Below are 27,382 nucleotides of genomic sequence, written 5' to 3'. Positions count from 1 at the left end.
AATTAAGACTTAAGGATGAAAAAAGGCATTCAAATTGAATTGAAACAATGCTGTATTTGTTTCGTGAATGTAAATTTTGTAGGAATTGTTTGCTGATCCATGATCTGCTGTTATCTGAGATACTTGATTCTGATTGGTCAGTTGCTGAACTACATAACTGGACAGTGTTGTGAAATACTGGTGCTGTTTTCATGTATCTTGATGGCCTCCCTCACAGTTTTTTTTTTCTACATTATCCTGTGTAGCAATATTTAATTACAACAATAATGTGTTGTGTGCAGTTTTTAAATGTTTAAATTATGAGTTTCTGCAGCGTGCTTTAAGATAGTTTACAATTTATCTAAACTCAAAATGTCACTGTGAAATGCCATCAGAGGGACTGCATTATCCTATCAGGGAATATCTTGCATTAATGCCTTTTTAGACACTATTTATACTGTAGTATTTTGCACTGGAACATTTCTACACGAGTAAAGCTTTGCTCCTAGCTGATAAAACACTGTATTCTGAAGCATTCTATTGCACTGATTTTTAAGGCTGTGTTCACACTTGTTTGTTTCGTCTGGTTCATTTGGTCCGAACCATAAAGAAAAATTATACATTTGGTCCTGGTCCACTTAGCGTTCACATTGGCATTTTTGACAGCGGACCTAAAGGCGGAGTGGTAAGTTCACTACCTGATTGGTCTGGTTGAATGACATATATTTTGTGATGGAACTTGCCAAGCAAAGAAGTGTGTTTGAATTAAAGCGGTGATACGGGTGTATTTGGTCCGTGTTGTGTTCATACTTCATTCGAGCCGCACCAGAGTCATTTGGACCATCTTTTAAGCGATCTCAGTCTGCTTGTTTGGTCCACACCAGGGTTCAGCAGCATTCACACTTACTCAAACGAACCGCACTAACAGAGCAATCACGACAAGTGTGAACACAGCCTAAAAGTATTTAAATATATATATACTTTTTTTTTTTTTTCACCAGCCATTGCTAAAACAAATGAATGGGCCAAGTGTCAAAAAGAATGTATGTTATTATTATAATGTGTTTATAATCGTATATAGATATTTGTTTTATATACTTTTATCTCTAAGATAAGGCCAATGCTATTTGCAAAGGCCAGAGGAACTCAATAAATATACCTACATTGCTAATGAGTTTGCTTTACTGTACTTGAGTGACGTGACACACACGCGCGCACACACACACACACACACACACACACACACCCGGAGCAGTGGGCAGCCAATGCTGCGGCGCCCAGGGAGCAGTTGGGGGTTCGGTGCCTTGCTCAAGGGTCTCACCTCAGTCGTGGTATTGAAGGTGGAAGAGAGTGCTGGTTATTCACTCACCCACCTACAATCCCTGCCGGACCTGAAACTCGAACCTGCGATCTTTGGATTACAAGTCTTGACTCTTATCGTTAGGCCACAACTCCCCATTGTTAAGTCTTGAATGCATTGGTATATTATGAGGTTGATAGAAGTTACAATGAGCAGAAATATGATCAATAACTCATATCTAGGACCCCCACACCCTTGGTTAATATGTAAGGTTACTTAATTACTGCAGCATTCTTGAGAAATATGCCATTATTTCACTCCAGATGCCCAAAGAGGCTTTGACTCGAAAAAGAAGAAAAAAATAAATTAATGAATGATCAGTTCTTGTAGGGGACATTCAATACTACAGGTATATGCAGACTTAATGTGAAACCAATTTATTGAAGCCTGTTTTTGATAATGTGACTGATAATAGGACTCCATCTTAATCTACACAGACCTTATTTCTGTAAAAACATACGATAGAATCTGCTCAATCAGTAGATTTCTTGCTGCATGTTGAGTAAAAGGTTTATATTTAATAGCTATGACACACTAAAGGAAATTAGGTGAAGTATACGAAACATTTGCCAATATATTACAAAACCATGTGCTTAGAAACATTTAAAACATTCTCTAGCTTGCATAGCAAATAAAATAGAAGTTACTTGTCTACAATACAGCAGTTGATCACTGAGTGGAGCAAAATACACAAACATAACACATGCAGACAACCACGAGCTCCTCTCTTCAGCACGATGGTAACCACAGAATCAGAACTGAACATTAAACACTAACCAAGTGGTTACTAGATGAGACATGATATTATTCCACTTCACAGGCCTACACAGACTTCTAATGAATAGAAGAAATGAATGGCTTGTTCTTATAAAGGACATCCCATAATTTTTTTTTTTTTTTCCTCTTCATTTATAAAGGTACCATGCACAATTTTTAACATAAAATTTCCATTTCATGTATTGTACCGGATTTAGCCAAAGGCTATTTTTCATCCGTAGTCCCCCAGGCAGGTCAACACTAAAACAACATTACACAAACAATACCTATGTTCACATACAATAAATAAATAAATACATACATACACACGTACTGTCAGGGCCATAAAAAAAACATACAGTAATGAATCAGTCAATTAATTTAACTACAAAAATCTCAATGGTTACATGATTGGTTCAATTTTTAAAATGATTTTAACTTCAATTTAAAAGGACCATAAGCTCTACACCCTTTTATGTCCTCTGGTAGAGCATTCCACTGATTAGTGGCTTTCACAGCGTAAGATGATAACCCAAATGCGGAACGACGAAAGGGAACCAAACAATTACTCATAAGTGATAGTCTGGTAGATCTTACAGAGGTTTCACAGCGAAGATGAATAAAGTCACGTAATACAGAAGGAGCCAGACCGTTTAAGATTTTATGAACCATGCACATGCTTGAATAAAGTCTAAAATTGTCAAAGTCAAAAAAATTATATTTCCCTATGATCCTACAAGAATGAAAATGGTTAGGTTTTTTATCAAAAAATTTTAATGTCTGTTTATATAAAGATTTTAAGGGTTTAATAACAGTTTCACCAGCTTGATCCCAACATGTCAAACAGTAAGACATATAAGAGAAGATTGTAGCATGCATAAAAGCCTTAGCTACATCAAAAGAAAGACATGGTCTAATTTGTCTAAAGTTTGCCATATTATATTTAATATTCCTCACCATTTTCTTTACATGTTTTTTAAATCTGAGATTTGCGTCCAATACTATACCAAGATAATTGAACTCATTTACTATATCTATCTTTTCACCATTAATATATATAGCAACATCAGGAGATTTAACAAAATCCTTTTGTTTTGCTGATATTTAAACTAAGACATGACTGTTCCAGCCACTGTGTAATCTTTTCTGTAACAGCTTTTAACTTCTCAGCTGCTAGTTCTGCTGTTTTCGCATGTGCAAAAATAACGGTGTCATCAGCGTACATTTGTGCTTGTATCCCTTCACACTGTTGCGGAAGATCATTGATATACAAACTAAATAGTAAAGGACCTAGTACTGATCCTTGGGGTACACCCATTGTATAATGCAAATCACAGGACTTAACCCCTTTAATTTTTACGCATTGTTCTCTATTTATTAAGTATGAGGATACCCATGCTAAAGCTTCAGGTGAAAATTGAAATGTAGACAATTTAGAAAGGAGAACTGTATGATTAACAGTATCAAAGGCTTTACGTAGATCTAAAAATATAGCCCCAACAAAACCTCCTTTGTCAACTTTAGATTTTATTTGCTCTATTAAATGTAAAATAGCTGTTTCAGTAGAATGATTTACTCTGAAACCAAACTGCATACAATGTAAGCCAGCCTCAATGGTATTAAGGTGGGATGTCAGCTGTTCAAAAACAATCTTCTCTGCAACCTTTGAGAGTACTGGCAGTATGCTTATGGGTCTGTAATTACTAACTTGATGATGGTCTCCAGATTTAAAAATAGGAGTAACAATTGCTCCAACCTTTTACAAAAATATGACATTTCACTTCAGAGGCCTTTAGTGGAGTGTGATCTAGTAAGTAATAGCCATTTCTTGCACTAAGACACTTCAGAGGTGTCCAATCCTGTTCCCTGACATCTATCTTCAGTGCTCCAGGACACCTGTCTGTAATTATCAAGTGCTCCTGAAGATCTTAATTAGTTGGTTCAGATGTGTTTCATAAGGGATGGAGCTGGACTATACAGGAAGGTAGATCTCCAAGAACAGGATTGAGCACAGGTTTATGACGTGCCTAGAAGAGTTACCAATTTAATGATTTTAGCAACAAAACTGGTGACTTCTTGGACAAACCTTACCTAGTTTCCGAGACTCATCCATATGATATCTAGCAGGCTTTAACTACTTTACATTGGTGCCTAGTAAGAAATGACTGTTATTCAATTTATTTGGTCTGTATTTTTGAGCATTTTGTTGAGTTTGGATTCACACTTCATATTCAAAAACAAATAAGTTGAGTTAACCTGACAATTCACTTAACTTAATTTTTTTAATTATTATTTACTTGATAATTTTAAGGCAAGGGGTTTCCTCAATTTTTTTAAGTTAAGTCAACTTATCACTTTTTGGAGTGTAGGTGTTCTGAGTGAGTTTACGGTATTTATGGCGTTTATGAAAGTGCTATGCAAACCACAGCTGACGAGATCTGTGTTATGATGGCGTTGCACCAATGTTTTCACAGCCCCTGCCGGAAAGCAGCAGGTAGAAGCTGTTAAGGAAATGATCAGCAGAGTAGTTAAGTTTCTCACTTTACACTGTAAAACCAAATTAGTAAGCAGAACTCAAAAAAATTGATGTAACTCGTTGCCTCAATTTTTTTAAGTTCATGAACTTAAAAAAAAAAAATTTCAAAGGTTAAATATTTGGATTACATGTTACATAAGTTTTAATTTAACTGTAATTAAAATGTTTGTTATCAAATCAACTTAAATATTTTCAGTTATAGCAACTTAAAAATTTTCCTTACCCATTCTCATTGTATTAAGTTAACATTACAAAAAAAAAATAAAGTACACAAAGAACCATTTTTAAGTAGCATCAACTCAATATTTATTAGTCTTAGTCATTTGTTTTACAAGTACAAGTAACTCAAAACCTTTGACACACAAGACTCAAAATCGTATGCCTAAACTCAAAAATTTTGTGGTAACTCGTTGCCTCAAATATTTTGAGTACAAACAACTTCAACAATTTAAGTTACAGTGAGTTACACTGAATTCTTGCCATCTTCTATTTAACACTGCAGTGTTAATTTAAAAGACAGAAACATAAAACAATTCAGATATGCACTAGGCTAAAACCTGAACACCAGATTAAAATAGCACCTCTAAAATTACAAATTTATGAACCTGCATGAAACTTTACAACAGCATGTACCATTTAAAACTAAAATACCTGTACATTTATCAAGTACTACCCAGCTGTACTTAACTCTCAAGAACAAGAGCTGTATTAATGCCAAATAACATTAATAAATACAAAAGGCTCACTGTGCATATTGTGGGGGGGGGGGGGGGGGGGAACAATTGGTGCAGAAACATTTTAACCATTATTTTCACAGAAATAACCTACATTGAACTACAGAGGAACTGCCAGGCCTTAGTAATGATTCTGATAAATCTCTACATGCGCATCGTCATTTTTGAGATTCTGTAACTTGGGTGACAGTTTACCATCGTCAAGACCAAGTAAAATCTTCTGAATGAATTCAAAAGTGTTGGTCAGTCCCCTGGGATAGCTGAGGTGTAGTGCATAGATCAGTCCAAACATTACCAGGAAGGCATCAGCAAATCTGGGGAGGTTGCCCACTATCTCGCTTTCAATGACAACAGAGATTTTCACAGGCTGGAAGTGAACTGGACTTGTGTCATTATCTTTGACGACTGTGAGGAGGGCCACTGCAACATCTAAAAGCTCTGGCTCATCAGATGTGTCCTGTAAAATAAAATAGATATAAAAGGATTAAAGATTTTTATTAAGATTTGACAAAAATATTTACAGCAGGTTTAGTGCAAAGATAAAGGCATTTAGTTAGTCATGAGATTTAACAAACAATATTGCTTCAGACCAACTGACAGAAAGTTTAATGATTTTGATTGTTGTGTGAACAAACTACAGTACGACGATTTTAAACAGAAGATCAGTGTTCTACAGGACCCAGTTAAGCTACCAGTAAACAAGAAATTGATACTATGCTAAAAAAAAACCTATAAAAATGCTTAATTTTGTTTAAAGCAATCTAGTACCAAAGTTTTTTTTTTTTTTACAGTAAGGTCAAAGAAAACAAATCGCTTCAAATCTCTTCAAATCACAAACTATGTGATTTGAAAGACTGAGCAAGGGTAAGCGTGTAAGTATGTCTGTATTCATATGAACTGTTTACTTAATATGGTCGTGAGATTAAAAACAAAAAAAAAACTCACTGTGCAGGTCTTGAAAAACTCAGAGACGTCCTCACGTAGATACACAGGAAGGGCATGAAGAACAGTAACACGCTTTGGGTGTATGTCATGAAACTCCTATAACGATAAGAACAGAATTGTACATAACTTATTTAATGTTAAACAACACAAGATATACAAAATCAGACAAATACCAAAAAAAAAAAAAAAGTGGACAAGTTGTTGTATTCAAAGCTCATTTGAATCATCAAACTTTTCAAATGTTTTCCAATGTTCCTCTTTTAATTAGGAATTAGACCTATAAAAAAGGGATAACAATATTTTAACCTGTTCATCATGGAGTTTTAGGATTTCAGTCAATGCATCTGATGTCTTCCCGGTTCTGCCTGCCTTCTGTCTGAACAGGGTCATCAGTCTAGGTAGATGTCGGTCAAGCTCTGAGTAGAATGTGTTGGGCAGGTTCTGGTTTGTAATTTGTTGGAACTCTGCATACACCTACATTTTAAAACAAAGACAGACTAATATAACTATATAATATAACTAAATATAACATTGGAATCCATAACAGCACTTACAACTTCATCCAGTGCAGATTCTGCCACATTGCAACCATTTCTCTGCAATATATCTTTAATTGCCTCCTTGATCAAAGGCTGAGATAAGAAGCAGACCTGATTTAAATGCTCCACTATTTCTTGGGTAGCTGTGTTTGAGACATGTAGGATTGCCTGCATCTTCAAAAATAAGGAAGATAAATTCATTCTGAGATGTTTTTTTAGTTCGTCAGTGTCACACTGACCATCATCCCCCACTGGATCCTCATCTGTGCCTGGAGGTTCTTCATACAAATCACCATCAACTGCAGGAATACTGGCTTGACCAACTTCACTGACAATGTCATTTTGAAAGTCTATTGAAACACTTGCTTGGTGTGATCTACTTTTATGAGAATTGAATGAAGAGTATACATTTGTGGTAAAGCTACAATCCTTGTATGGGCAAGCCACTGTTTCATGATTTCTTAAATGCCTTCTAAGATGGCAGAAAAGAACAGATTCAGAAAATTGCTGCTGAAATGGGCATAAAGGGCATTTAAATAACAGAGCCTGCTGAGAGTGTTCTGCACTACTGCCAAATTGGCGAGTATGATATCTTGACAAATGAGTTCTAAGACTATTAAGTGTCTTAAATGTACACATGCAATCATTATAGATGCATGGAAGAGGGCTTACACTGGAAAAGTGACTGTGTTGAAGTCTGTAGTGCTTAAATACTTGCAATCTGTAAGTAAAAGAAGCTGAGCACAACTTACATTGCCAAATCATACTGTAGCCAACAACCTGAAAGAAAAAATACAAAATTAATGTTAGAAAGTGTATAGCTCCATCAAAAAAGTTGAATTATTAAGTACAAGTCAACTAACAGGTTACATGATCATGACCAGGGAATACAACTAACACTGTTTTCGTTGTAATGTGTTTTTTCATGTGTACAGATAGAAAAATGTATGTTAATGTTACACCAAACATAGAGCGGAGTACTATATAATAGACAAGGCTGTTTAAATATTAAGCAGGAAAATGATAAATGTGGACCTCTTCATATAGACATCTCAGCGCTGTTTTATATTTCTAAACAGACGTCATCAGTCAAAACTTTAACACATAACGGCTCTATATCATTTTGCCAAATTACAGGCTTTAATGGCACATTTCTGCAATGGCACATGCTCTCCAGCTCCCTAATTTGCGAATCAGTGGCACGCAAACACATTGGGAAAAGTATATTTTCTAAGTTATCTAGTTTTGTGCACACCAGACAAAATTAGCAATGAATAAGCAATGGATGTTTTTTAATCGCGTGTCACGTAACAATTTCAGCGCCTAATGTCTTTAAAACAAATGTAACGTTAGGCTAAATTGTTCACGCGGAATTACAGACTGGTCCGTTTGAAAAATGATATAAGTTAGCTGATGTGTAACATATGCTTCGTCGTTCGTTGTTTTTATTAGCAGCTAGGCCTATTTCATCAGTTATTCCTTGCTAGACAGCCATGAATTTTGAATGTAAATATACGTAACTAACGAACGCTGTTTAAAGTTGTGTCTTGATTAAACTGCTGCAACTGTTCACTAGATAAAAAACACATTTAACACTTACCGTGACACCGACGTTGCTGGTAACTGCCGACAGCTTGAAGCTTACATCCTCCTCACTGCACTGCAGTCACTTGTGGCGCCAACGTAACTTAAAAGTTATCGACGTGTTGCGCGTTCCCACAACGTCGCAAGTCTCACGTTGACCTTGGGGCACGTGAGCCTCGTAAGCCAATAAAATGATGACCCTTATGTCAACCGAGTCGTAACTTTTTAATCAAACATATTTTTTCCTGCCTGCTATATAAAGAAACCTCTAATGTTGAACCCACTTAGATGTTCGTTGAAGTTACAATTTTGAGCTCTTAAATTACGATCTTCTTAAGTTTTTGTTTCATAAGCTAATTGCTTACGTTATTATCTTAAGCAGTGATTCCTTAATATTCTCTTTGTGCTCACATTAAACCAGCTGTACATGTATGTAAAATTAGTGCTTAGAGTGAATTGAATATTTTTCTTGCTAAAATCTTTTACAGCTGAATTTATGAAGACCCAGCCATTATTAGGAAAATTAAGTATTTTTTTTAAATATTAAATTATTTAAATACATATAATTTAATTAAAAATTACAAACAATTGGTTACACACACATGCCCGCAAGCAAACACACAATGTTGAAACAACAAGAAATAAGTACAGTTAAATTATACACCTAAGTGGCACTTACTTAATAAGCAAATTGTTTCAGTTAATTAAAAATAATCAGTTCAAGTCACTCAAAAACTATAAAAAAGTCACATAAACTCAAAATATTTAGGTTAGTAGAACTGTATCAGAAAATTAAGTTTACGCTACTCAATAATTTTAATTATTTTGAGCATTTGGGTTTACAGTGTGCAGAAACCTGACAAGACATGAAATTAATTTTCTTCTGTGTACTTTGGTTTGGAAATATGCAAATCACTTCCAGTGGTAAATTTTTAAACTAATAATTATTTTAGTAATTATAATTATTTTAAACATATAAATGTAATTATTGTTTTCAACCTATATAGTAATTATCAATATCTCTTCAGATGCATCATCTTTTGATCTGGTAAGGGTTCAGATGAGAGAAAACATCAGTCTGAACTGCAGCATGAGAAACCGACATGAAATCTCCTGGTATCACCTCAGATCTAAACGATTCAATCTGTTGATTTCTGCAGAGACGGACATTACAGGGAGAAAAATTCTGACCACCTACAATCAAAACCGTTCTCATCTGAAAATAACTGCAGACACATGGATCACCAGAACCATGCTGATTATTTCTGGAGTAACAGAGTCAGATGCAGGTCTTTATTTCTGTGGAACAAAGTCTAACACACCACAGATGTTCTTCGACAAACCCATCAGCCTAGAGATCGAGGGTCATCGTGCTGAGGATCAGTGCACCGGTAACAGTTACACCTTCATGAAGATGGTTTATGAATGTCCAAAATAATCAGATAATCAGAAAAAGTAATGAGTAGACGTGTCCAGACCTCTGGCAGTCAGTGCTGGGTAACTGATTTCATGTCATCTAGATTATGTAATCAGATTCAGAAAATTGAGTACTCGTTAATGGATTGTTACATTTTCAAATGTTCATAATGAGATTGGTTATTTTTATGGATTACATAATTACATATTATTTATAAAATGGAATGTAAATTAATCTATTCAGACATTGTTTCTCCCTAATTTTTCTTTCTTTTTCTCTTTTAAAGTTTTATTTCCAAAAGTCTTACATGCCATTTAGTTTGAGGATATTCTAGTATATTCTGTTTCTGAATTTGGGGGTGGGCAGCTCTTAAGCAATTAGATAATTATTATGAGACACAAATAATTATGTAAGTTACTAACCCTGAACTAACCCATAACTGATAACATTTAGTTTGAGAAGTCATATTTCTTCTGACAATGTATTTTTTTTTTTTAACTCAATTTTGATTTCTCAGAAGACACTGCTTTATATCTTCATTTTGAATCTTTGATGTGTGCTTTGATGTTTGTGAGAAAGTGATACATATTTATGTGTCTTTTTTGTAACAGAATTGCAAAAAGATGCAGCTGACAACACAGGTAATGTGTTGATTATGTTTTATTGTTTTTCATGTACTAATTGCTCAACTCTTGAGCTCCAGCACTAATTCTAGGTAACACTTTCTGGTTGTACAGGTATTAATAATTCTTCTGTCTCTGTCTGTCTGTAGATGGAGTGACTACGAAAGAGAGGGCACTGATGTTCGGTGGTGTTGGTCTGGCTGTGTTGGTGTTTTTTGTGGCTACGGTGATTGCAGGAGGAATCATTCATCATCACGGTTGGCAGAAAGGATGGGCTGCAGCCAAAAAACGCTCATCTATGATTCACCACAAATCGGCTAAATAACACATTTATATGCTTTAGTTAAAGTCTCAACATATCCCTGAACTTGCACTGCTTTGCTCTACCATTGCTGTAGTTCACCACAACTCAAAACAGACGCCTGTTGCTCAGATGGCTTTTCCTGTTGGCCTGATCTACTCTCACTTCTGAGAAACTGAGATGTTGTAGCAAATGTCACCTTTTTTTTTTTTTTGCATAGGTTATTATTCATGTTTGGTTCATTTGTCCTTGTCAACGATATTCTGATGAGCAGCAAAGTGATATTACCGCCACTGTCTTTAATGCAGCATTTCTTAATTCAACATATATAAACAAAATTCAAACTTAAAGTATGTTTTATGATACTGCAGTTTTTATATGTAGAGAATTTTAAAAAGAACAGGAAATATATGCTTGAATATCATTAGACTGTATATTTACACTTTTTATATTTATCTAGAGAAGCAATGTACATATCAATGTAATCTGTTTTGTAAAAGGATAAGAAAGAAATCCCGTGTTTGTGCATTTTCTGGCAGAAAACCTGATTATTAGCAATGCTAAACCTCTTCAAACACAACTGTATATATGCAATATTGTCAGATCTGTTCTCACAGTTTCAGAAAAACAAAGAATTCTTTCACATCAGTGTCATGCAAAGCACAATCATGATTTCCTGACTGACTGCAATAAGATCATGCAACTAAAACCACAGAAATATGAGGTGAAGATAAACTGCCTCTGACACTAAAGAGTGTTACTGGTGCTAAGAAATTACTATATTTAGACACGTGGGAAACACTTTAGAATACTGTTTCTTATTGTAAGGAATTATCAAAGAAATAACAGGTAATTATTCATTAACACAACTTGCTGCTGTTAACTACTAAGGAAGTTGTTAATCAGTATGTAATACAATTTTATGATCCTCACATCTAAACTGTAGAACTTGATGAAAGTGCTAGGAGAGGACCAACCAGCCGCAGCACAAACATCCTCTATTGACGATCCTCTCAGAAAGGCCTGAGAAGAAGCCACTGCTCTTGTGGAGTGAGCATGTAATCCCAGAGGCGAAGTCAAGCCACGCGCCTCGTAGGCAAGCGAGATAGCCTCAACTATCCAGTGTGACATTCACTGTTTGGTGACAGCGGAGCCTTTGCTCTTACCACCAAAACACACAAACAGCTGGTCAGATCCACGCCAATGAGCTGTGCGGTCTACATAGATTCTTAATGCCCTCACCGGACAAAGATCCATGTTACCTGATCCCGCGTCAGCATGGGAGAAAGCCTCCAAAACCACTTGTTGGAAACGAAATGGATTCGAAGCAACCTTAGGAATATAGTCCGGCCTGGGTCGCAATAAAACCCTCACCAACCCTGGGGCGAAGTCCATACACGAAGGGCTGATAGATAGAGCCTGTAAGTCCCCTACTCTTTTGAGGGAGGATAAAGCCAGTAAAAGAAAGGTCTTGAGAGTCAACAACTTGACTGCCACAGACTCCAATGGCTCAAAAGGATGGCCCGACAGGCCTTCCAAAACTACTGAAAGATCCCAAGAAGGTACTCGCGTTGGGCGGAAAGGCCTAAGCCGTCTCGCACCCTGCATAAAGCGTGATACCAAAAGATGACGACCCACTGAAACACCTCCTACAAGTGCATGTCCCGCGGATATGGCCGCTACATACACTTTTAGAGTAGCGGGGGTCACTCCCTCAGAAAAACGACTCTGAAGAAACTCCAGCACTGAACCAATGGGGCAATGAACTGGATCCAGGGCACGTTGTCTACACCACGAAGTAAAGAGTCTCCACTTGAAAGCATATAAGCGTCTCGTGGAGGGAGCTCTAGAATGTATAATAGTGTCAGTAGTCTCAGCTGAGAGACCAGAACACACTAACGCATTCCGCTCAGGGGCCACACCCATAGCTTCCATAAATCCGGCCGAGGGTGCCAAATCTTGCCCAGAGCTTGAGTCAACAGATCGTGTCTGAGGGGAACCTCCCAAGGAGGGCCGACCGACAGACTGACCAGATCTGAAAACCACGACTGGGTAGGCCACCACGGAGCCACCAACAACAGGCGCTCCACTCTGTCCAATCGTATCCTGAGTAGAACTACTGGGAGCAGCCGGACAGGGGGAAAAGCGTACAGACTGGTTCTGGGCCATTCGTGGGCCAAAGCATCCAGACCCAGAGGTGATGGGGGAGACAGGGAAAACCAGAGCGGGCAGTGCGTAGTCATGCTCGAAGCAAATAGATCCACTTCCGCTCGTCCGAACTTCTGCCATATGAGATTCACCACTTGAGGGTGAAGTCTTCATTCCCCGTCTTTCAGTCTCTGCCTCGAGAGCAGGTCTGCTCCTGAGTTCATGTGACCTGGGATATGGACTGCTCTGACTGACAGGAATTTGGTCCGAGCCCAAAGAAGAACACACCTCGCCAGCCTGTACAGGGGGCGAGAATGTAATCCACCCTTGACGATTCAGGTATGAAACTACGGTCATGTTGTCCGTCCTGACCAACACATGACAGCCTGTCAACTGTGGTAAGAACCGCCTGAGAGCCAGGAAGACTGCTAGTAATTCCAAACGATTTATGTGCCAACTCCGCTGCTCCTCTGACCAGAGTCCCCGGACTGGGCACCCTTGATGGACCGCCCCCCAGCCCGTCAGTGACACGTCTGTCGTGATAGTCTTGCGACGAGGACACGTTCCCATCTGGACTCCTTTCTGAAGGAACTGGGGTCTTTTCCACGGTTTTAGAGAACGAAAACCTCTGCGTGTCACCGTAATTCTGCGTAACGGATGACAATGAGGTGAAATGTCCTGGCTCTTGGTCCACCACTGAAACGGTCGCATATGGAGCAGGCCCAGCTGGACTACAGGGGACGCTGCCGCCATCAGACCCAACAACCTGAGACACAAGCCTACATGGACTAGACGTCCTGTCTTGAAATGACTGAGACAGGTCTGTAATGACTGCACACGTGCGGGAGACAGACGTGCCTGCATCGTCCGAGAATCCATGTCTACCCCCAAAAACGTTGTTTGCTGGCGAGGCAGCAGAACACTCTTTCATGGGTTCGTTCGTAGCCCCAGACTCCGTAGATGATCGAGCACCGAGTCTCGATGTCTCAGTGCCTGATCCTGGGATTGAGCTAATATAAGCCAATCGTCTAAGTAGTTCAAAATTCGGACGTAACGGGGCCAGGGCTGCGTCCATACATTTTGTAAATGTTCGGGGGGCCAGAGCCAGTCCAAACGGAAGAACACAGTACTGGTCAGCTTTGCCCTCAAAAGCAAACCTAAGGAACTTCCTGTGTCTCTTGACGATCTGGATGTGAAAGTAGGCATCCTTTAGATCGATGGTCACAAACCAATCTCGGGGTTGGATCTGAGACAAAATGGACTTTACTGTTAGCATCTTGAACTTGCTCACTCTGAGCGCAAGATTCAAACGACGCAAGTCCAGAATCGGACGCAAACCACCATCTTTTTTGGGAACAGCAAAATACCGGCTGTAAAAACCCGACTCCATCTGAGTGGGGTGTAATTCTTCTATAGCCCCTTTCTCCAGGAGTAACACGATTTCCTGACGTAACACCGCGGCCTGCCCAGGACGTACAGTCGTGGGAAGAATCCCGCTGAAAGGGGGTGGCCCTTTCCGAAATTGTATGGTGTAACCGTGTCGAATGGTGCGTAGAACCCATTGCGAGACGTTGGGCAAGCATTTCCACGCGGCCCAAAAGTCTGCTAGAGGTTTTAGATGCTCTATGTCTGGCTGTAGTTGAGCTACAGGTGTCAGGACATCTGACTGCGGAAAGCTTCTCGCATCCGCGAGAACAGGTAGCACAGGTGGAGTTGATAAAAATCTCTCCTGAGTTTCTTGCATAGGGTCCCGAAGCAACTGAGTGGCAGGAACCTCTATAACAGGGTGTCCGAGAGCCCTGTCGGGCCGGCCCAACACCCCAAGGGTACGGGCTTTGAAGGCCATCATAAACGTAATACTTTAAGCCGCAGGCTATCACAGTGATGACAAATGGATAGGCCGCTAAGCGCCGCTTGGGCGTGATCACGGCCTAAGCAAAGCACGCACCTGTCATGTGTGTCTCCCGCTGTGATGAACCTTTCACACGGCTCGATGCACTTCCTATGACTCATCGTGTCCGCTAAGAGGAGTAAACTGCTCTTGTTTCCGAGGAAATAGCTGAGAACACAAAGTAGTATGCTTCCCAACGGGCAACAGATGATTCGCTTCCTGAAGGAATTGAAATCTGATGAAATAGCGCGCGGAACGCTGATATAGCATACGGTACGTATGCGTAGGGGCGTTGCCAAGCGCTATTTGGCCAATAAATTGGCGTGATGGTATAAGGGTTTCAGACATTCGTCACACCGAGGGTGTTCCCAAAGCGATGACGTCATCGCAGCATTGAGTGAACCTAGGAAGGGGAACTAATGTATTCTCTCATACCTCCTGAAGGTTCAAGAAAAATAACTACTGAACAGTTCTACGCAAATAGTCACTTTAATAATCAGGTCGTGGCCCACAAATCAAGTAGGCTACAGATACCCCAATAAAATATTACTCCAGTTAAACTCCTATTAAAGTCCTATTCATTTTCAAAATTACTTGAGTAAAAAGTGTAGGGAGTGAAATTATTCCCTTATGAAATTAATTCCTTGTGAAGCCAAAACTCAGGAACTCACACAAAACAGGTGCCATCTAATAAAACCATAAAACTAATCTGAAGAAGTGATCTCCAAAGAGAGCAAACAACACCTCTCTCATTTAGAGATAACCTGGGCTCATTTAGGACCCCTTCTCCCCCTGCCCTCTCTGCCTCTCCCTCTTTCCCCCAAAAAGGTTTCACTCAAAGTTCATTAAGAATATGTATATCCCTCATATCATGATTCTCGTGAACCTGTTGTTTTTCCCCTCCGTGTCTGGAATCATTTTAAAGGTCTCTGTGTGATTGGTACACTGGTCTGAATTTCACTTATATTATGAGAAACATTAAAAACTTGAGTGAATTCTGTACTTCTGTTGTGGGCGGTCTCCTTTCAAAATCTGATAAACATTGCTCTACACCAGGTGTGGCCATTTGGGGCACGAGAACAGCTCCTACAGAGGTTTCTCATTCCCCATACACAGACGTAATCTGTTTGGGGCCGAGAATAAATATGTATGATCCTTTTGTTCTGGTAGTATTTAAGGGAAAGATGCAAATCAGTCATGGTGATTCTGTAGCCAGTATTTCAGCCCGTAGTGTGGAGTGTATTTCATATGCTCCATACTATTTTATTTTCCTGAAGCCAGGTATACATTTAGTTTTTATTCAAAAATGTAATTGTGTTAAACACATTGTGCCAATAGAGCACACTGTATAGATGTTTGTGCACTACATGTGCACATAGGCTAGTTAAGTTTATTCTCTAAAACACCTGAGTGCTTTGCTATGCATGTTAGACTGTGTGTCTTGTGTTAAATTAGGATAACTGTTACATGTGTGACTATGTTAAATTTGTTTGTCTCCTGCGTGGAACACTTGGCCGTTCCCCGTATAGCTACAGGAGCCTATCTATGAACAGGAGCAGGGTTGCCATGCGGCTACAACGTGATTCACAATTGCATTATCCTTCCTAAATTGGCTTCTTATTGTTTAATTATGTAATTGGCATGATACAGTTTTACCTGACTAATAATTAAATGTTATATTTGGTTTATTCTTAACTCTCCTGAAATCATTATGACCAGTAGACTGTGAGGAGGCCAGGATAGGTCAAACTGAAGACTCATGAATGAAAACAGTATTCTTCCGCCAAACTATGTAGTTCCTCAGAAATGGTTGTGGTTTCAACACGGTGGTCGCTGAGCAACACACAAATGTTACAAAGGTGTATGTTTGTAGAGTATTTTATAACAGCTTCAAACTTGAAAGCTGAAAACTGAAAACTGTGGCTCAGATGCTTTTCCTTTTGACCAGATTTACTTTCACGTTAGAAAAGTGAGATGTTTTGGCAAAGGTTGCATTTTTTCAGCACCACTGAAAATTAAACAATCATTAAGTTTTGTGGTTATTATTGAAGTTTGTGTGGTTCATTTGTGGCTGTCACATTTAGTTAAATATAAAAACTCTGTTACTGCTATTCTTTTTAATGCAATAGGATTCAATATTCAGTTTACACAATATTCAAGCCAGACTAGTGTGTTTAAAGCAATATATGTTTTTAACCTACATTAACCCTAAAACAGGCAACGTGTGCCACGAGATACATACTCTTTAGTCTCTTGTAGAAGGCACGAGGAAGAATTTTTCTTTTTTTAAATAAAAAAAAAAAAAATGCAATACAGCTATTTGTATTAATTGTGAACATTGTCTTGAGATGTTGAAAAAGAAAATTAAGTCATATGTTGTTTGTGTTGTTTTTTTATCGCATTTTGAAATATGCGTATCTCCTGAGAAATGTTGGCTGTTTAGGGTATGAAAAATAATTATCCTCAATATTGACAATGAATGGTGTCACAAGTTACATTGTGCCCCCAGTCCTGGTTATTTCATTATTGTGAATTCTGGGGTGGGGTGTTTGGGGGAGGTTTGGGGTTCCCCATTGGTGGTTATGGGGGGTGGGAGGGGTGTAGAAAATACACAGAAGGCACAGAAATCAAATAAAATACAAGTGGGAGCCCCTTGATAAAAAAAAAATCTGTCAGAGAAGTGGGGTGGGGAGTGCATGGGGGTTATAAATCGCATTAAGGAGAGCAGATCCCCCTCAGTAGAAATCGCATCCCAGGGCCCGGGGCCCTTAGCGAAGAGCCTTATAGGCCTTCCTGGCCTCTGGGCCCCCCTTTACACAGTCCCCTTTCTATTTATTTTGAGTTTAAAAATTGTGCAAATGTTAATATTTGCATGTAAAACAGATAATATTACATTTAGTCGACTACATCTTTGCATTTTTAACAAGATGTTTCTCTTGCAGGGCTTCACAGCTAATAGAGGTGTCCAACCCTGCTCCTAGAGGACCACCATCCTGCAGCGTTTAGCATCAACCCTGATCAAACACATCTGAAAAATCCTTATTTTAAATTATAATTTTGTTACATAAATTACATTATATGATTGTTTAGGGATGGTGCAGGACAGCGGACCTCAAAGGTTGGAATTGCCCACCCGTGAGGATAAAGATGGGACAGTTAAAAAATTTAAAAATATAAAAGATGTCTATGCCTCAATTTTAGGACACTTATTTTGAATAATCCATATTTGTTTGCATTAAATAAGTCATAGAATTATTAATGACTTTGGCTGTTTTTATACCCTAAACAGGCAACGTGACCTGAGAGATACAACTCATAAAATCCAAAATATATAAGATATTTCAAATATTTCTTTTGGATATGTTTTACTTAAGTCCAGATGATATAAAAAATGACATGAAATGAGTTTTTGCTTATCATTTTCCACTCTTGGCTATTTAAGGGTTAATGTAGAAATTGAGCCCCTGATTGATCCAAATTGCATCTGTCAAAACCAATACAAACAAACATGCTCTTTAATATTATAGCAGGACTTGTGCTAAAAATGTGTTATTAAGATACAAGCTATATAATATAAATATAAATGTAAGTCTCTTCTGTGGCACATAAAGCTTGATTAAATAGCCTTAATGTTAAAATAGTCTTAATCTTAATGATGTTTTAATGTTAATTATTTACAGAAATCAGATGAAAATTCTGCTGTTGTGCTTGAAGAGGTTTAGTGTTTGTAATGATCAGGTTTTCTGTCAGAAAATGCACAAACACATCAGTTTTATGACTGTTTATTTGAACTGTAAATCAGGGGTTCTCAACTTTCATCTGATTTCTTTGGGTTCCTGCAGGAGTGGATGGGTGGTAGATTTAAATGAAATAATGTAGAGATCACTATCACTGGAAGTGTACCAAAGTACATCTGTTTGAGATTCAGAAACATGTGGAAACAGGAGATTTGACTTCAGTATCAAGAAGAAGGGAAGAATCAATACCAAAGACTCCATATAAGGCACAGAGTTCAATGACAATTACATAAAATTAATAAGCATCCTGCAGTAATATGCAGAAAGTCCAATTAGGAACGTTCCAATGTGAAATAGCAAGGGGGTGTTTATATTTTTTCCTCATGCAATAACTTTAGTCAATCATAACAGTGGCTCTTTACTGAAAAGCAAAAAACTGCATTAACATTATAAGTGAGTTTGAAGGAATCTAGTAGTAAAATATAATCCATGACCCATTTAAAGGCAGATCATGGAGGTGGGCGGAGCATCTAAATTACATATGCACACTTGGGGGCGGGGCTCGTCCCATAAAGGGAAAAGGATAAACAACTAGTGATGGACGCTTTCGAATCACTGCTCCCTGAAGCTTCGAATCCTTGGTGATTCCTTTGAGTCGAACCAGTGGTTCAGAGCGCATGTACCGAGCTGCCAAAGTCACGTGATTTCAGTGAACTATGCAGTAGCCCATATGGCAAGCAGTTTTGACTTTTATTTCTTCTCAGGATATGAATTCTTGATATCAACAATTAGCATTTTGACTACACTCTTATAAATAAAGGTGCTTCGCGATGTCATAGAACAAACTTTTTGTCTAAATGGTCCCATAAAGAACCTTTAGCTGTTTCACAAAAGCTTCTTTGTGGCGAAGAAGGTTCTTCAGATTATAAAAAGGTAAGAAAGAGATGTTTTTTTTAAAGAACCTTTGACTGAAAGGTTCTTTGTGGAACCAAAAATGGTTCTTCTATGGCATCGCTGTGAAGAAGCACCTTTATTTTTAAGAGTATAGTGAAAATTTAATTGTTGATATCAAGAATTTATATCCTGAGAAGGAATAAAAGTCCAAACGGCTTGCCATACAGCCCCTCAATGCAGAACAAAGATCCAGGGGGAGGGAACTATGCACAAAATATCGAAGAGGTTCTGCTGTAAACAACACACCAACACGACCAAATAATGGAGTCGGTGGAGCTTTTTCGGGGTTTATGCAGAGATAAGTCAAGTCAAGTCACCTTTATTTATATAGCGCTTTTAACAATGTAAATTGTGTCAAAGCAACTGCACAATATCAAAATCAAAATCCTCTGGCCAACAAACCAGCAGTTCAATTTAACTGCAGCAAAGTCAGATTGTAAGGTCTCAACTAGTTCCAGTGGTCATTTGGTAATTCTGTATGTTGTCTGAGCGTTGGCATCCTCTTAGGTCCTCTGAGGGGTTGGCATCATCTCTTCTCAGGTGTTCGGTCATCTCAGATCATTTAGGGGTTGGATCCAGACTGAAGCTTCTGTCATTCCTAGTTACCACGGGATGTTAATCAACAGAGAAACAAATAGAGACATAATTAGCGTAGCTGCTGTTCCATCTAAGCAAAAATGATTTGTTCAACCCAAGCTAAAGAATAATAATAATGTACATTTGATCAGATATAACTGCAGTACAAGATTATAAGATGCATTATGTGAATGCTTGGCTAAAGAGATGTGTCTTTAATCTAGATTTAAACAGAGAGAGTGTGTCTGAACCCTGAACGTTATCAGGAAGGCTATTCCAGAGTTTAGGAGCCAAATGTGAAAAAGCTCTACCTCCTTTAGTGGACTTTGCTACCCTAGGTACTACCAAAAGTCCAGAGTTTTGCGACCTTAGAGAGCGGGTTGGATTATAGCGTGGTAGAAGACAAGTTAGGTACGCAGGAGCTAAACCATTTAGGGCCTTATAGGCAAGTAATAATAATTTGTAAATGATACGGAACTGAATAGGTAGCCAGTGCAGAGACTGTAAAATTGGGGTAATATGATCATATTTTCTTGACCTGGTAAGAACTCTAGCCGCTGCATTTTGGACTAGATAAAGATAAAGAGGAAGTTAAGGCAGAAGGTGAAGAGGAAAGGAAATCAAAGACTAGAATTAAGGATTTGAGTGCTTTATGTCCAGAAATAGGTACCAGATCGATTTTGACGCAGTATCTAGAAAGCACTGGATAAATTAATCGGACATAAGGAGTTATGAATAAAACAAAGCAATTGCAGTAGATGTGCAGTAAGTATTGTGCAGGGACTGAAGTGGACTGAGAGGAGAGGATCTGGAGAGAGATGAACGGGTGAGGAATGATGCACACGACACCATCTGAGCCCTTATTTAGCTGTGTGTGGATTCAGAGAAAGAGCCGATGAACCAGAATATATTCAAGCAAACATGCAACAACCCGGATATCAGAACCTGCTGTTTCAAAAACATCGCACGCTCCCAAACAAAACAGCCCATGCAACACATTACAGAGATACTAACATATTTAATTGTGCTTCACTATTTGGTCTTTCTATTTAATACATTGCACTTTCAGTCAAATATATATAGTGTTGTATGCATGGTTGAGCTAAGTTAATCGTTTTGATCATAGACTGTAAAAACAGTTTTGACCAGCAGGCGTCAGCAGCGGCTTCGAAACAGAGTGAATCAAAGGAGTTGGTTCAGTTGATTCAAGCTTTGGCAGGAGAGGTGGACAGAATCACGAGACAGCGCTGTCGAATGAGAGAAGAGAGGAGGAGCAGGCTGTTGAATGAACTCAGTTTAAAGCCAGGAAGACCACCACGGCACGCCGAGGTCATTTCGGAGTCTCCAGCTCAGCGCAAATAGTAAGTAATTTCTGTACTTTTCTGCTACTGTTTAATGAGCGCATCTAACTCCGCTCGCTTTGGCTGTCATTAAGTCAGCAGCTGTGTATGAACTATATTTCAGCACGAGCGTACACTGCGGTCAAGTGGGCCGCGCGTTGAAAATACACGGTCAAGCCAGCCGCACCTTTTTTTTGTTTGCGCGTCTAATCGTGCACTTACGGTACGGGTGCTGCGAGCGGTCTAAACAGATGTAAAGAGGCTGTCATACCGGCGTTTCCTTTACACTTTTGATGTAACTTTTGATTTTAATGTTTGCAAATACATTATTTTTGTACATAAAAGTTTGTATTGTACATTAATTATCATATTAATGTTAATACATTTTATTTTTTTATTTATTTTTTTATTTTAATGTTTGTGTGTGTGTGTGTATATTTGTCTCATTTTCAAACACTCATAAAAAGCTTATAATATTTGTTCCTGACTAAAAATGTATTTGATCCTGACTACCAATATATATGTATTCATTTTCAAGCCAATTTACTGTATAGTTTTGGAGAAAATTAAAATCAAAATCACCAAAAACAACAAAATCAGTCCTGGCAATTGCACTGTGTCCCATTTTCCAACTCTTATAAAAAATGTCCCTTTATAGGTTAGCTCATACTCCCAATTGATATATATTCTGGGTGACCCTGACTGTCACTGTGTTCATTTTCAAGTCATTGTACTGTATAGTTTTGGAGAAAATTAAAATCAAAATCACCAAAAACAACAAAATCCGTCCTATCACTTGCACTGCATCCCATTATCCAACACTCATAAAAAGTTTTCCTTTATAGGTTTGCTCATTCTTTCAATTGATATGGTTTCTGAGTGACCCTGTCTATCACTGTGTTCATTGTCAAGTCATTTTACTGTATAGTTTTGGAGAAAATTAAAATCAAAATCACCAAAAACAACAAAATCCGTCCTATCACTTGCACTGCATCCCATTATCCAACACTCATAAAAAGTTTTCCTTTATAGGTTAGCTCATTCTCTCAATTGATATATATTCTGGGTGACCCTGACTGTCACTGTGTTCATTTTCAAGTCATTTTACTGTATAGTTTTGGAGAAAATTTAAATCAAAATCACCCAAAACAACAAAATCAGTCCTATAACTTGCACTGCATCCCATTTTCCAACACTTGTTAAAAGTGTTCCTTTATAGGTTAGCTCATTCTTTCAATTGATATATATTCAGAGTGACCCTGTCTATCACTGTGTTCATTTTCAAGTCATTGTACTGTATAGTTTTGGAGAAAATTAAAATCAAAATCACCAAAAACAACAAAATCCGTCCTATCACTTGCACTGCCTCCCATTATCCAACACTCATAAAAAGTTTTCCTTTATAGGTTAGCTCATTCTCTCAATTGATATATATTCTGGGTGACCCTGACTGTCACTGTGTTCATTTTCAAGTCATTTTACTGTATAGTTTTGGAGAAAATTTAAATCAAAATCACCCAAAACAACAAAATCAGTCCTATAACTTGCACTGCATCCCATTTTCCAACACTTGTTAAAAGTGTTCCTTTATAGGTTAGCTCATTCTTTCAATTGATATATATTCAGAGTGACCCTGTCTATCACTGTGTTCATTTTCAAGTCATTGTACTGTATAGTTTTGGAGAAAATTAAAATCAAAATCACCCAAAACTAAAAAAAGACGCACTGCATCCCTTTTTCCAACACTCATAAAAAGTGTTTCTTAATAGGTTAGCTCATTATTCCAATTGATATATATTCAGAGTGACCCTGTCAATCACTGTGTTCATTCTCAAATCATTTTACTGTATAGTTTTGGAGAAAATTAAAATCAAAATCACCAAAAACAACAAAATCCGTCCTATCACTTGCACTGCATCCCATTATCCAACACTCATAAAAAGTTTTCCTTTATAGGTTTGCTCATTCTTTCAATTGATATGGTTTCTGAGTGACCCTGTCTATCACTGTGTTCATTGTCAAGTCATTTTACTGTATAGTTTTGGAGAAAATTAAAATCAAAATCACCAAAAACAACAAAATCCGTCCTATCACTTGCACTGCATCCCATTATCCAACACTCATAAAAAGTTTTCCTTTATAGGTTAGCTCATTCACTCAATTGATATATATTCTGGGTGACCCTGACTGTCACTGTGTTCATTTTCAAGTCATTTTACTGTATAGTTTTGGAGAAAATTTAAATCAAAATCACCAAAAACAACAAAATCCGTCCTATCACTTGCACTGCATCCCATTATCCAACACTCATAAAAAGTTTTCCTTTATAGGTTTGCTCATTCCTTCAATTGATATGGTTTCTGAGTGACCCTGTCTATCACTGTGTTCATTGTCAAGTCATTTTACTGTATAGTTTTGGAGAAAATTAAAATCAAAATCACCAAAAACAACAAAATCCGTCCTATCACTTGCACTGCATCCCATTTTCCAACACTTGTTAAAAGTGTTCCTTTATAGGTTAGCTCATTCTTTCAATTGATATATATTCAGAGTGACCCTGTCTATCACTGTGTTCATTTTCAAGTCATTGTACTGTATAGTTTTGGAGAAAATTAAAATCAAAATCACCAAAAACAACAAAATCCGTCCTATCACTTGCACTGCATCCCATTATCCAACACTCATAAAAAGTTTTCCTTTATAGGTTAGCTCATTCTCTCAATTGATATATATTCTGGGTGACCCTGACTGTCACTGTGTTCATTTTCAAGTCATTTTACTGTATAGTTTTGGAGACAATTTAAATCAAAATCACCAAAAACAACAAAATCCGTCCTATCACTTGCACTGCATCCCATTATCCAACACTCATAAAAAGTTTTCCTTTATAGGTTTGCTCATTCCTTCAATTGATATGGTTTCTGAGTGACCCTGTCTATCACTGTGTTCATTGTCAAGTCATTTTACTGTATAGTTTTGGAGAAAATTAAAATCAAAATCACCAAAAACAACAAAATCCGTCCTATCACTTGCACTGCATCCCATTTTCCAACACTTGTTAAAAGTGTTCCTTTATAGGTTAGCTCATTCTTTCAATTGATATATATTCAGAGTGACCCTGTCTATCACTGTGTTCATTTTCAAGTCATTGTACTGTATAGTTTTGGAGAAAATTAAAATCAAAATCACCAAAAACAACAAAATCCGTCCTATCACTTGCACTGCATCCCATTATCCAACACTCATAAAAAGTTTTCCTTTATAGGTTAGCTCATTCTCTCAATTGATATATATTCTGGGTGACCCTGACTGTCACTGTGTTCATTTTCAAGTCATTTTACTGTATAGTTTTGGAGAAAATTTAAATCAAAATCACCCAAAACAACAAAATCAGTCCTATAACTTGCACTGCATCCCATTTTCCAACACTTGTTAAAAGTGTTCCTTTATAGGTTAGCTCATTCTTTCAATTGATATATATTCAGAGTGACCCTGTCTATCACTGTGTTCATTTTCAAGTCATTGTACTGTATAGTTTTGGAGAAAATTAAAATCAAAATCACCAAAAACAACAAAATCAGTCCTGGCAATTGCACTGTGTCCCATTTCCCAACTCTTATAAAAAGTGTTCCATTTATAGTTTAGCTCATTCGTTCAATAGATATATATTCTGGGTGACCCTGACTGCAACTGTGTTCATTTTCAAGTCATTTTACTGTATAGTTTTGGAGAAAATTTAAATCAAAATCACCCAAAACAACAAAATCAGTCCTATAACTTGCACTGCATCCCATTTTCCAACACTTGTTAAAAGTGTTCCTTTATAGGTTAGCTCATTCTTTCAATTGATATATATTCAGAGTGACCCTGTCTATCACTGTGTTCATTTTCAAGTCATTGTACTGTATAGTTTTGGAGAAAATTAAAATCAAAATCACCAAAAACAACAAAATCCGTCCTATCACTTGCACTGCCTCCCATTATCCAACACTCATAAAAAGTTTTCCTTTATAGGTTAGCTCATTCTCTCAATTGATATATATTCTGGGTGACCCTGACTGTCACTGTGTTCATTTTCAAGTCATTTTACTGTATAGTTTTGGAGAAAATTTAAATCAAAATCACCCAAAACAACAAAATCAGTCCTATAACTTGCACTGCATCCCATTTTCCAACACTTGTTAAAAGTGTTCCTTTATAGGTTAGCTCATTCTTTCAATTGATATATATTCAGAGTGACCCTGTCTATCACTGTGTTCATTTTCAAGTCATTGTACTGTATAGTTTTGGAGAAAATTAAAATCAAAATCACCCAAAACTAAAAAAAGACGCACTGCATCCCTTTTTCCAACACTCATAAAAAGTGTTTCTTAATAGGTTAGCTCATTATTCCAATTGATATATATTCAGAGTGACCCTGTCAATCACTGTGTTCATTCTCAAATCATTTTACTGTATAGTTTTGGAGAAAATTAAAATCAAAATCACCAAAAACAACAAAATCCGTCCTATCACTTGCACTGCATCCCATTATCCAACACTCATAAAAAGTTTTCCTTTATAGGTTTGCTCATTCTTTCAATTGATATGGTTTCTGAGTGACCCTGTCTATCACTGTGTTCATTGTCAAGTCATTTTACTGTATAGTTTTGGAGAAAATTAAAATCAAAATCACCAAAAACAACAAAATCCGTCCTATCACTTGCACTGCATCCCATTATCCAACACTCATAAAAAGTTTTCCTTTATAGGTTAGCTCATTCACTCAATTGATATATATTCTGGGTGACCCTGACTGTCACTGTGTTCATTTTCAAGTCATTTTACTGTATAGTTTTGGAGAAAATTTAAATCAAAATCACCAAAAACAACAAAATCCGTCCTATCACTTGCACTGCATCCCATTATCCAACACTCATAAAAAGTTTTCCTTTATAGGTTTGCTCATTCCTTCAATTGATATGGTTTCTGAGTGACCCTGTCTATCACTGTGTTCATTGTCAAGTCATTTTACTGTATAGTTTTGGAGAAAATTAAAATCAAAATCACCAAAAACAACAAAATCCGTCCTATCACTTGCACTGCATCCCATTTTCCAACACTTGTTAAAAGTGTTCCTTTATAGGTTAGCTCATTCTTTCAATTGATATATATTCAGAGTGACCCTGTCTATCACTGTGTTCATTTTCAAGTCATTGTACTGTATAGTTTTGGAGAAAATTAAAATCAAAATCACCAAAAACAACAAAATCCGTCCTATCACTTGCACTGCATCCCATTATCCAACACTCATAAAAAGTTTTCCTTTATAGGTTAGCTCATTCTCTCAATTGATATATATTCTGGGTGACCCTGACTGTCACTGTGTTCATTTTCAAGTCATTTTACTGTATAGTTTTGGAGACAATTTAAATCAAAATCACCAAAAACAACAAAATCCGTCCTATCACTTGCACTGCATCCCATTATCCAACACTCATAAAAAGTTTTCCTTTATAGGTTTGCTCATTCCTTCAATTGATATGGTTTCTGAGTGACCCTGTCTATCACTGTGTTCATTGTCAAGTCATTTTACTGTATAGTTTTGGAGAAAATTAAAATCAAAATCACCAAAAACAACAAAATCCGTCCTATCACTTGCACTGCATCCCATTTTCCAACACTTGTTAAAAGTGTTCCTTTATAGGTTAGCTCATTCTTTCAATTGATATATATTCAGAGTGACCCTGTCTATCACTGTGTTCATTTTCAAGTCATTGTACTGTATAGTTTTGGAGAAAATTAAAATCAAAATCACCAAAAACAACAAAATCCGTCCTATCACTTGCACTGCATCCCATTATCCAACACTCATAAAAAGTTTTCCTTTATAGGTTAGCTCATTCTCTCAATTGATATATATTCTGGGTGACCCTGACTGTCACTGTGTTCATTTTCAAGTCATTTTACTGTATAGTTTTGG

At 37.5% G+C, this 27,382-nt stretch overlaps 1 protein-coding gene across 3 annotated transcripts; it reads right to left on the bottom strand.

Moving 5' to 3' along the window:
* Positions 1–4,917: 4,917 nt before the first annotated feature.
* On the bottom strand, positions 4,918–8,529 carry LOC306885255 (uncharacterized protein). Of its 3 annotated transcripts, none has more exons than XR_013785521.1 (5): positions 8,450–8,526; positions 7,602–7,629; positions 6,617–6,784; positions 6,330–6,406; positions 4,918–5,822 (listed from the first exon to the last, which is right to left on the bottom strand). XR_013785521.1 is itself a non-coding variant. In XM_079441668.1 (5 exons), exons 2-5 carry the CDS (start codon positions 7,612–7,614, stop codon positions 5,795–5,797), a joined length of 1,023 nt encoding a protein of 340 aa, XP_079297794.1. In that variant the 5' UTR covers positions 7,615–7,629; positions 8,450–8,529; the 3' UTR covers positions 4,918–5,794. The 3 variants fall into 3 exon arrangements, 2 of the variants coding, with proteins under 2 accessions (XP_079297794.1, XP_079297793.1); XM_079441668.1 differs by having other exon boundaries at positions 6,865–7,629; positions 8,450–8,529; XM_079441667.1 differs by having other exon boundaries at positions 6,311–6,406; positions 7,089–7,629.
* Positions 8,530–27,382: the final 18,853 nt, after the last annotated feature.

Source organism: Barbus barbus (genome assembly GCF_936440315.1).
Source record: "Barbus barbus genome assembly, chromosome: 19".
Classification (NCBI taxonomy): Eukaryota; Metazoa; Chordata; class Actinopteri; order Cypriniformes; family Cyprinidae; genus Barbus; species Barbus barbus.
Note: the sequence above shows the minus strand (reverse complement) of the source record. Positions and strands in the feature narration are given on the sequence as shown.